Source organism: Jatropha curcas, chromosome 3 (assembly GCF_041381405.1).
Source record: "Jatropha curcas cultivar XTBG-Jc1 chromosome 3, XTBG_Jcur_1.0, whole genome shotgun sequence".
In the NCBI taxonomy this organism is placed as follows: Eukaryota; Viridiplantae; Streptophyta; class Magnoliopsida; order Malpighiales; family Euphorbiaceae; genus Jatropha; species Jatropha curcas.
The window spans coordinates 27,975,879-27,988,290 of NC_143153.1; the positions used below are offsets into that span (position 1 = coordinate 27,975,879).

The 12,412-nt window shown below is 33.1% G+C and overlaps 1 protein-coding gene across 1 annotated transcript; it reads right to left on the reverse strand.

The window, feature by feature from the left end:
• Positions 1-10: 10 nt before the first annotated feature.
• LOC105641645 (signal transducer, putative (DUF3550/UPF0682)) lies at positions 11-7,760 on the reverse strand. Its single transcript, XM_012226231.4, has 9 exons — positions 6,914-7,760; positions 4,381-4,587; positions 4,020-4,289; positions 3,556-3,622; positions 3,164-3,355; positions 2,931-3,022; positions 1,792-1,974; positions 1,568-1,704; positions 11-796 (listed from the first exon to the last, which is right to left on the reverse strand). Exons 1-9 carry the CDS (start codon positions 7,412-7,414, stop codon positions 610-612), a joined length of 1,836 nt encoding a protein of 611 aa, XP_012081621.1. The 5' UTR covers positions 7,415-7,760; the 3' UTR covers positions 11-609.
• Positions 7,761-12,412: the final 4,652 nt, after the last annotated feature.

A 12,412-nucleotide genomic window follows, 5' to 3' on the forward strand; every position in this document is an offset into this window, starting at 1 on the left:
ACAGAGATAGTTAAGAAGAGAGAAGAAAACAGATTATGACAAGCTTATAACATAGTACAACTATTCTCCAGGTATTCTCGAAATCTCAGTACTCAATTTACATCTGCCTCTTTAGCAGCTTTCTCCAGTAACATATGAAATAATTATCACTATAGGAAAAAAAAAAAAAAAAATACACATCCCATTTTGACTAACTCATTTTCTTTTACAAAGGTACAAAAAAGGACTAACACCGTTGGGAACAGCTCTAATAAAGCATACAAACAATTAGATTATACACCAATCAGCACCTAAAGAACTAAAATTATAGTTACACACCTGCAAATCAAAAAGCATCCAGCTAAGCACAACAGGAAACCAGTATGCATTTTCAGCACACAAACTGAAAGGTTGGCAAGGCAATAAAACAAGCACAAGCAACCATGCTTTGTGAAAATCCAGTACTTTTCCAGTTTAGGCTCCACCGCTATATATGTTGCTGTTTAAGTGCTCGTAAAAGCCAACTGGCCAAATTTGTGTTGTCGTTTTATCTCATTGAATAAATGGAAATTGAGTGCCTAAAGCCTGCATTTTACCCATCTAACTTCTTTCAATACTTTGTAATCCTAATTACATGTCATCAAAGTGAAAGTCATGGGCAGTCTTGAAGTGATTTGCAAGTCTTCGGACAGCTGAACACACAACATCAGAGCTAGGAGAGACGGGGCTAGGAAGATGGGGCAGGCAAACAGGGATATATTGCTCACTATCTCTTGGAGAACAGAAGGCAGATAAAACAGACCGGCAGAATATAAATCTGGTGACACATTCAACAAGCCTGTGTCAGCTGATTAGAAAAAATCTATTGATATCAGAGAAAAAAAGATAATTATTGTCAAATTCTTTTCATAAAAAGGACTGTGTTGAAGAGGGGAAAATGTCTGCAATTTCATCATTAAAATAATATCATTGTAGGAGTAAGTTGATTTCAGTCTGAAAAGGACAATATAATATCAATCATATTGCATCAAGCAAAGACACACCACTTTACTCCACTTATACAATAATTTACCATAGAGATAAAATATATAAGATCATTAGGATAGTAGCTTCGTGGCCAAACTGGCCAAATACTTGTCTTGAAGCACAAGAGGTTAGAGATTCAAATCCTATAACTCCTTCCTCTCCTAAGAGGCATTTCGTTCAAACTGATTCATGCAGCTGATAGCTAATTCGTACCTAATAGCTAAGTTTAGGCGTTTGGTAAGGATTTTGATCAGCAACTGATAGCTAATATAAGTTTCAACGAGCTGTTGATTCCATCAACCACGTGTTAAAGTTTTTTCATATCAGCTGATAGCTGATTTGTGTTATATATTATATATCCTTAATGGTCTTTTTAGATTTTAATAGCAATAACTGCTAAAATTTTATCAAACACTAACATTCATCTGCTGATCGTTATCAACTATCAGCTGATTTGAATAACTAAATCCAATAAACCCTAAATATTCGAGAGTGAATGGATTTCACACCACACATACAGAGAGAGAGAGAGAGAGAGAGAGAGAGAGAGAGAGAGAGAGACCTTAGAATAAGCCGCCGCAGAAATGGGTCAGATAACACTTGTGCCCAAACGAGATCCAGGCTTTTTGATGTGCACAGAATAACTTCCCACTCAGAGAAGGCATTGGAGAGTATCTCCTCAGCGTCATTATAAACATCCTAAAAGAAGAGTCCACTTAGCAAACGGGTCCAAGTACAAACAAGATGATTCCTATACAAATCAAAAACAGTATGCGATCAACTTACTGTATCAGCATCACCAGATGAGAGGCCAACCATCTGGCAAAATGCTTGTAGGGGAGCAGTCAAGAAAAAGGTAAACTGACTTCCATTTTGTGTTCTGTCAACACCAGATAGGTTCTTGAATGCTGGCTTCAAGGGAGAAAGCAGCAAGGCAGCTGGCTCTCCCCTTTCTGCACCATGTAAGACCTGAAAATTATCCACAATTCACAAGTAAGCTGGCAGGTAATCGAGAACCATGAAGACTGAAAGATGAAATGCAGAAAATCTTGAGGTTGGACACACATGTAGGCAGTTGAAAACTCCTACAAGATTTTGCTTTACATATTCCTCATACAAATAGCAAAAAAGAAAATTTGAACTTCTTGATATAAAAGTGTCCCATTTAAACACAAGTTATCCTATGAGGCCAATCGTAGCTGACATTTGCAACCTAACTATGTGAATAAGTAAACAAATCTCATCACACTCCCAAGTAAAGCATGTCCATTGCACCTTCATTGACTTGATTATGCTGTCATGCTACTCTTAAGGAAGCCCTCCAATGACTAAGAGGACTATTTTGTCCTAGAAAATATGATAAGAGGGCCTTCCGAGCAATTGGAGAACAGAAATGAACAGTTTTGTTCAAAATTAGTTAGAAGTTATTACTTTTATGAGATAGATTTCATTCATTATTTTCCTCCCCAGATAACATGCAATAGTTTCTAGTTCATATTGGCTTTATCAGCCACCAGAAGAATCCTCTGCATCATGGCCAATGTCTTATCTTCAGCGATAAATACAACTGAAATACTTAAATTCGCTCAGTTCTAACTGTTTAACAGCTAAAGACATCACCTGAACCAGGCAACTGGTGGCTTGCAAGTTCATATTAATGCATAGTAAACAAGATTTAAACTTTCCATAACCTTTTATATAACTTCTATCAAATTTTAAATCAATAATTTTGTATACAAAATTGTATGTTACATACAATCATTGAGACATCTAAGGTAAACCATGAAAACCAAATACTTAAGACATTAAAATGGTCCTGAAATGCATGTTTTTTAGAAGGCAGCAAATTTTGGTTTGCAGACAATGAAATGCAGAAGAATAAATCAGTCATACAAAAAGTCACACAAAAGTTATGACAAACCTGCCTTGAATGCATGGCTGTTGTCGCTATCAATAATCAAGAAAAGTGGTCTTCTAGTAAAAGGAATTATATCGCCAGGATAAAGGGCATTTGAACCTGAAAGTTCAAAAGCAGCAAAAATAAGAGTGGACCAGTGCTATGGTAAGCAGAAAACATTAGAAAGGTAATGCTCTTTTAACTGCAAAGAGACACTTCAACAATAATTACTAGAGAAAAAGCGAACAAAAAGCCACCTACCACCAGCTCCCCTGGGGCCTAACAACAGATAATTATCATGATATTCACTTGACTCTCGCTTCCCGTTAGCAAGAGATTCAGATGAAGAACTGCTCTGTTCACTAGATGTTCCAGAAACAACTCTCGGTTTTGAGGACTTCCTTGATCCTCCAGAGTTTTCCATCTGAGAAACATTAATTTGACCAGCCTTCCCTGCACAAGGGTTTAATTCATACCAAGCCACCTATCAAGATTGAACCAGCCAAATACTCTAACTAGAAAAGCTTAGGGTATACCTCAACCAGCACCATGAGAGAAGAAAGAAGAAAGTGCAGTTTTGGAAAGATTCATTTAGGTCATTAATATGGACACGATCAGTTGCATTCCAGTAGCAATATGGAGGTAAAACTAACCTGAGGCTGATAGATATATTAGCATAATGCTTTCTGCAGGGAGCTCCTCACAAATTGTTGCCATAACCTGCCCACAAATAATATGATCAAAGATTAAGTTTAATCATCTTAAGTCTATTAAAAAAGGGCATAAATAAAGTAATATTAGCACTAGCTGCTGATTCTCAATGAGTCTATATATTCATTTTATATAGTATTAACTTGTGCTAGGATTTGCTAATTGAGATAATTGACTAACTGATACTTCATTAACAGACTGCAATTGATTTAAACTGCTTCTTTACATGAGAAGTAAAGCATCTTCATAAAGTTGACTATAACAGGATAACAATATGCCTCGGCGAAAATAAAGTGACTTTAAGCTACATGTTGCATTAAGGGAGAGATCATGAAGATTTTCATTAATGATACGTGAAGTCTGGTTACTGTCCCACAAAAGTCACAGTAACTTTAGCAACACTAACCGCTAACAAATGTGTCACAGAAGGACGATAAAGAACAGCTTTCCTAGGATTTGGTGGTAAAGTTGGATCAGTCAAATCAGCAGCCAAGTTTATATCTATTAGTCCAGAAGCTCCAGAATGATCAGTTGCATTGCCATTCTCATATGAATCAACTGGACGTTTTTGGTAGACTGATTCAACTGGACGCTTTTGGTACATAGATCCGCTTGGCTCCCATTCCAAACACTGCAGCATTCTATAAGAGTCCAGAGTAATTTCTGCAAATTTAACCTGTACAAATAGATAACAGATGTCAAGGATTTTCTTTGCACAGAAAATCTGTGTTGAAATCCAAAAGACACGAGCATTAAAAGCTTTTCACCTCATTCCGGTGATAGCTTGTGAGGATTGCATCTTTAAACTTGAGGACCTTCCTTGCATGGAAACGGGCCACATAAGGACGAGAAGTTGGATGTGAATCAAACAGAACACAATAACGCAAAGGTCGGACATTTGAAAAGGCAGTATCAACTTCCATAAAGTGGAGAATTTCTTGTACTACAAGTTTCCACTCTTTGAAATTTGTTTCCTGAGAAAATAACAGTTAAGAAACCCTTGATTACACTAGTACCAAGTACCAGCAGAAAGTCATATACAGTAAGTTGCTCTTAAGAGCAATAAAATACAAAAGTATTAATCTTAAGCACGCAGAGATATGACAGGTTTAAGGAACTCCAAGTTCAAAATTTGTCTAGTGTCCTGTCAGTAATGATGGGACTCCACTGTTAGTGGCCATTACAAGTGAATAAAAAGGAATTTTTTCAAATAAATTTGAAATTTCCTGAATTACTTTGGCTACCTTGCACTTAAAAATTTTTAGATTGCTCAAGTTAAGGGTTCCATAAACAATCAGAAAAGAAAAGACACTAAATATTATTTATGGTATTGACAGCAATCTTTTGTCATTCAATAGGATGGAGAGCAATATTTATTTTATACATTATCCTGACCATCCTGTCTCAAAAGATTTACGGCTTCTTGACATTAGTGCAGACTTAGCTATGAATCGAGTGAAATGGAAACAAAGGATTGACTCCAGCTACTTTGGATTAAGGCTTCATTGTTATTATTGTTGCTATTGTTGTATCCAACTATCCGAACCTGGCAAATTATAAAGTGGAGTACAATAAAATTTTCAATCCCTCATCCATCCGACATGACAATCACATGGCTAGCCAGTCACCCACCAGTCCAGACAACTCAACTAAATCAGGGCCTTTCACTAAGAAACAAATATTTCGTTACATCCAAAACAATGGAAGTGTCTGAGACATCCATACATCATATATGTTCGAACTCTAAAGCTTTTCCCATTAGTGTTAGCTCAAGAACTGATCCCGTTAGCTGCTCTCTCACATGGCAAACATAAAAGCCAGAGAACAGATCAACTATAGGATTTGCATAACTGCAACAATGTAAAAATAGGGCATAATCTTCACTGGCTCTAAGCATAGAATTTGCAGCTTTGAGATTTTCCCTCCCAATTCAATTCACAGTAGACCTGCTGTATTTCCACTAACAGCATACCCAAAAAAGCATCCAGGCTTCAGCTGCTACCAAATAGCACAGCTGTCTACCAAAAGGAGATGTCTCTCCATGAAGAGTCAGTTACCACACTTCCAAACATATCAGGGTGGATTAAAAGTATGAGAGAGTTACCCGATACCATAACAGTTGGTTCTAAAAATTGCTATTCTTATTCATGAAGAGACAGATAACTTCACTCCCACCGTAAACTTTAATGCTGTTTAAAACATTAATTATCTCAGCATCCTAATGGATCACAAGTATCCTAAGTTCAAAACTGAGTGGGTGGCCACAGCCATAGATAAAGTGTTATGAATCAACTTTCCTTTCCTATGACGTACAATGTGGATCACATGTATCCCAAGTTCAAAATTGGATATTTGTAAGTTGATGGCCACAGCCACAGATAAAGTGTTATGAATCAACTATCCTTTCCTATGACATATAATGCCATATTAATCACACATACTAACTGCAATCTTAAATCAAATTCAGCCACCTTGGACTGAATAAAAGTCTAAATGTCATATCTAACTTGCAGTTCCTAGAATACCTACTTGATGGATCTATATAATATTGGTTTGCATAACCCGGTAATATCTTCACTCAGAGAACAAATGATGAAACTAACTATGCCCTGTAACTTCTAGACCTCCTTAGCACTATTCCAATTGTGTTTATGGAAAAGCCGAAAAGGTAAAATAGTTTCTGGACCATGGTTTTAATCTACCCAGAAGACCAAAGAAAGAAGCCAATTAGCCAACTTAATTTTTTGACAAGAACTCTAGGATCTTTTTCTGTAGCAAAAGTTATGGGGTTGTAATTTTCCAGGTAACCGAAAGAAACGTGTGAACTATTTTTATCAAGTTTGAACCATTTACTAGAAATAAAGCAGCAGATTTACAATCAAAAATTCACAAATGCTTCCTCAGGAGAACAAATACCGAATTTCATGAAAAAAGCCTCAAATTTAATTCAATTTCACAAATTCTATAAAGACCACATGGAAGACTGCTATTATGCAAAGCCTACTATAAACCCAGACATCAACCCTCACGGAAAAGCTATCACCATCTCCAATTCCAAAAATTTCCCTCATCTGCATGTCTAAGCTTGCTAAAAACAACCAGCGCGAACAAAAAGCTATTAAATGATCTAAAATTGAACTTCAACGCCAAAAACATTTAGCCTTATACAAAAAGAAAAGAAATAAATAAATAATACACCACCAAAACAAAGAAAGACCTAAAGGGACAAACAATTCGAGCCAAAATAAGCATACACATTTTGCAAAAAAAGATTTTTAAAAAAATTAAAATTGAAATTACCCGGAAATTTAACTTGCTATCATCAACCAGGGCTCTAAACTTGTCGACAAGCAATTGAACCATCTCGGTCCGGTTCAAAATCAGAGAAACAAGCAAAAACCGCGCGTAAAATCTCAATTCCTTAAATCTCACTCCGAGATCCTTAGTTTTAGCTCCTTCGAAGTACCTTCGATGCAAAATCGCTTCATAGAACACATACGCTTCAACCAAAAACCTCGCTTGACTAGTCCTCATATACTGATTAAAATAAAGCTGCCCGATCCGGCTAGCGATCTCGCCTATTTCCCACCGGTTAAGACCTGCCTCGACCAGCTTCGACCTATTCTCTTGCTGATACTTCCATAGCCGCATGTAAGCCTTAAATACCTTCTGAAAGTAGTGATTTTGTGAGTGTCCGTACGGCGGAAGGTCACGGACTCGAGCAAACTTACGGTCCGCGTTCTCCACCAGTGCGCGGAAGGTTTGCGAAACGACATCGCTTTGCGCCACAGCGGTGGCCATGAACGGAGCGGAAGAAGGCGTTACTACCGGAGGTGGTTGGTGGTTATCATCGGGAAACGAGCAGAAAAATAGGGGGAGAAAGTAGACTTCGTGCGGGTGTGTGGTGTCAGCTGTAATATATACTTTGCTTTTGCTTTTTCTTAATTTTTGTATTTTTTAAATACATAAATTATAATTTCCTTATTATTACTCTCGGAGAATTACAGTGGCAGCGTGTAGAGAGAAAATGGAGGAGGAGTAGGAGGAGGAGAAGAAGAAGCTGCTTTTGAGCTGGGCGGTGTGCAGTAAACTGGTGCAGGTTGTTAAGAGGAGAAGAGTGTCGTTGCTAAGATGTGATTGTTAACTAGAAAATCGTGGAGAAGTGATTATAGATTTTTCATCGTTGGATGGTTTTTGACTGACGGAGATCTGACGTTAGACAAATGAGGAAAACTAACGCCTTCACTGTTATTGTTTTTTGTTGACTTTTTGCTTTGATACCCTTTTAGTTTTATTTGTTAACAGTTTTCGCCCACTGATTCTTATGAAATCGCAGGATGCTCCTAATAGTGTCACCGTCACTCTCCTTCATGGTGGCCCCTGTGTATGAACTATAAAATCCACTCTATGTATTTGGTATTTAGATATGGTTGGTTGCATCAGTAATAAGCAGAGGTATGCAAAGGGTCAGTTCGATTCCGAATTAAACTTTAAATCGAAACTGAACTTTCTTCTTTTCTTAAATTGGAAGTACAGTGAATTTCTTTCGGAATTAAACTAAATTCATCGATTTGATTGATTTCAATTGATTTTGAACAAAAATCACGTATATTATATAACTAAAATCGAAATTATCTAAATTTTAAACTAAAATTATATTTTATTAATATTCAAATGTTTGAATGAGTAGGTGCTGATCAATCTTTCAATTTTAACTAAATTTTGCTCACCCTTATTAGAGTTCAATAAACTGAATAATATTATTTAGTCTTATAAAATTATATGCGCAATCAATTTCTTTGAAGTTGACTTTTAAATAATTGTTTTTGATGTTATGCTGTGCAGTAGAAATGCATTTATAACGAATTAATTTATAAACATATTATTGGAATTATGAGGCCATGGCAGGTTGATTCAAAATCCACCCATGTTATAATATATGGGTTATAAAAAAACATTTATTTCGTATTGCATATTTATTATAAAAAAAGTACTCCTCTTGAATGAAAAAGCGAAATAATTTTTTTTTATTCGTTAGAGGATCAATAATTTGAAATTACAATATGAGCTCACATTGACTCATCAAATTTGAGAAAATTACTAGAGTAGATAAGATTCCAACTCAAGACTTCTCACTAATATAAGTAGAAAGACTAATCAATCAGACCACACTTGGTTGACAATGCTTCTTTAAAACATGTAAAAGTTAATTCCGTTATACTTTAATATCTTTATTATTTTAAATTAAATCGTATTTTAGCTCCTAAAATTTAAAAGTTTATTTAATTTTAATTTAATATTATGAGTTGATATTATTAGAAAATAATTTTAAACAATTATAAAGGATAATATAAGATTCAATAAAGATTAGAGTAGTAGTGAAGAGATTGAAGAAAGTTGTTGGGCTGCAATGGAAATTGGAAAGATAGGGAATTAGGAAGCAGAATAGAGTTGGAGACAAATTCAAACCTAATTCCTCGTATGCTTTGAATATAGGAAGAGTGAAATATTTGTAATATTGACTTGGAAAAACGAATCCAAAGCTGTTTTAATGATTATGATCCAAGGGTTATAAAAAGCTGTGGTTCAATTATGCATGTGCAGGGCAATGCGTGTGCCTGTGAATTGTTGTGGTGGGAATTTCTTAACACCTAACTCATATGATATGACTTGAGATCCTTTTTATTTTTTATGAAAATCAAAACAATCTCAATTAGAAAAGCTCGTAAAATTAAGAAATAGTCTACCTCCGCTTCTCTTAAAAATAATAAAAATTTAGAATTTTAGAATTTTGGAATTTAAGACCGTGTTCGGCAATAATATTTTAAGTTAAAACGCTAAATGTTATTTTTTACATGCTCTGTTTGGTAACAAAGTTTAGAATAGTGTTTGGTGTTTTGATTACATCAAAAATATTATTTTAATTAATTATCATATTCGGTAATATCACATTTATTATAATTTTAGAATTTGAGTAGTGTTACGTTATCCTTATAACCTATAGCGTTTTACAAGTTTTTTATAACCCTCAATGCCTTTCATTTATCTTTGTCGTATTCCTGTGTTTTTATCTTTTTTGTCTTTTTATATTAAACCGCTAATCAAACATTGACTTTATCAAACTCTCTTATTTTAAACTGCTATATAAATAACTAACCATTAATAATTAAAATTTAACCACTAACTCTAATAAAACAACTGACATCTATTATAATAGTTAACAACTACTGAAACCGCTAAAATTGTCGAATATGTCATATTCGGTAACATGGCATTCGAACTAACTTTTGGAGGTTAAGATAGAATTTTATAAAAAGTTAATTTATATAACGTTTAGCTTTTAGATTTTGTGAAAAGTTAGTCAAACAACTAATAACTAAACGCTATTAAAATAACTATAAACTACTAAAACAGCTAATTTTGCCGGACAAATCTTAAAGATTTACTACTTAGGGTTTAACCTTTAGAATTTTATAGTTTAGGATTTTAGCATATCAAAATTAGAGTTTAAGATTTTAGGTTTTTAAGGTTTCGTTAGGGTTTAGAGTTTAAATTTTAAGATTTTAGGCATAGGATATAGTATTATATGGTTTAAACATTATAATATAAACTTCAATGTAATTTTTATTATTTTTTATTATTTTCCGTCTGTCGAAAATCTCGAGCCATATAGACGTATCCTTAAAAAGAAATATTAATGAATTGATTTATTTTATTAGATCCAAATATGAATTATTTGAGTTCAAAATATCATATTCTAATTACGTTCGATTTAAAAAAAAAAAAATAGATAAGTCATTTAAAGGAAACATTTACAATAAGTTCATGCACAGAATTAAAATTGGTCATCTATGAATTTGAAGTGAAAATCTCATGTTTAAGTTTTTAATTCTAAGAAGAAAAAAAGGAAAACATGTAAAAATTAATTTGATTGGATTCAACCATTCATTTTAATTCAAATTTTGATTCACTTACTATATATTTTTAATATTGGATAACTTTGGCTAAAGTTAACTGCGTAACTTCTAAAATCATATCGATTAAATATAAATAATAATGTAAAAATTATTATTTCAAAAATTATATCGACACATAAAAATTATTATTTTATATATAAAAATTAAAAAGTTACTGTTGTTGTTTTTAGCGTGGAAAAAGTATATAATATTCATGAAATCTTGGATTCTAAAGGCATGATAAGTGTCTTTTGACTTAATCTAAATGTTTTTAGTTTTAAATTATTAGAAAAATGAAAAGGGCATTCACATCAACAGACAGCAGGCAAATACACTAATTAATGAATTATGGATAATTATACTTGACTAGACTTATCTTTTCAAAAAGGTTGACCAATAAATATATATAAATAATATATATATGTTTGACCAATAAATAATAATAAAATGTTTAAATAAAAAAGAAAACTGGAAGGAAAAACAAACTAAAAATTCAATACCATGTGATTTACCTTATCCATCTCGTGGAATTTTTTCTTTTTTTTTTTTGAGATAAATACATGAATTTAACCTTATATTTTTATAAGGAAAAATCTCCTTGTACTTCCAATCTTACAAGGATTTATTATTCCTTTAAAGGTATGATTTTAATAGCATTGTACACCTCAATATATGTGCAATATTAGTTTTTTGGTTATTTTAGTTTTTATATGTAAAATATTATGTGTGATTATTATTTTTTAAATATTTAATAAGTGTTTAATTATTAAATTTTACAAATTGAAATGTTAAATAGAAAAATTTTACAAACTCAAATATTTAATAGATACAATTTATAAGTTAAAGCGTTCAATATATTAAAATAAAAGTTGAAAGTGCAAGAGATTTTCTTTGTAAAGTATAAGGTATATTTATCCGTTGGGACCTTTTATTTTATTCTTTTCCCTTCTTAGCAAATCAACTCATTTTTTCTAGTTGGCAACCAACCAATGGTCTATTTAGTAAATTTAGCTATTAGTTATTTTAGTAACGTTTAGCTATTAATTATTTGAATAATTTTTTCATAAAATGTTAAAAACTAAACGTTACATGAGTTAATTTTTTATAAAACGTTACGTTAAACTTAAAAAGTTAATTTAAACACAATATTATTAAATATTGTAAAAATAACATTTCGCATATTAATCGATCAATATGCTAAAAGTTATTTAAAAAATTACCGTGGAGAACACATTTCAAATTTCCTCTTGTTGCCCGCAGATCTCTCATCCATCTCATGATTGTACTTGTTCAGGAACCGTTGGAAACTACATTTCACTTCCCCTGTGCCAAAAGCAATGGTTTCTTTTGCTACTTCTAACAAATTTTAATTTAATAAATACAGTCCTTGTACGCTGACGGTGAATCAAATTAGTCATATCACACTTAATTAATACGATATTTTTCTGTTTTTAAATAGTAATTACTAAAATTTTCCTATTATGACAAAAATAACCCAGAAAAATTGAGAAGGATTGAAAAATAAGCCTGTGGCAGAGATTGCAAGAACAATTAATGTCAGTCAGGTAAGTGGCAAAGCCAAAGTAAGGGAATATAGTGAGAAGCTAGTGGTTCTGGGTTCACCTGAAGGGAATGTTCTTGTACAGGACAAACTTGCATTTTTTTCTGTTATCTGGCAAAATTGAATAACAAATCACAATCAATAAAATTTCCCCACCACCACCCACATTGCCGAATCCCAATTAAACTACATTTATTGTTATCCTCACATCAATTGCCAGCTCCCCAACCAATTTGCATATATAATATACTAACTTTAGCAGCCCTCTTGTTTTTTAAATTC

Excerpts from the sequence above, each read along its gene's own strand:
- LOC105641645 (XM_012226231.4), bottom strand. The coding sequence starts at position 7,414 with ATGGCCACCGCTGTGGCGCAAAGCGATGTCGTTTCGCAAACCTTCCGC. Across the intron at positions 4,588-6,913 it reads ATAGCAAGTTAAATTTCCGG|GAAACAAATTTCAAAGAGTG; the intron begins GTAATTTCAATT and ends TTATTTTCTCAG. Across the intron at positions 797-1,567 it reads CTGCGGCGGCTTATTCTAAG|ATTTATATTCTGCCGGTCTG; the intron begins GTCTCTCTCTCT and ends ATGTGTCACCAG.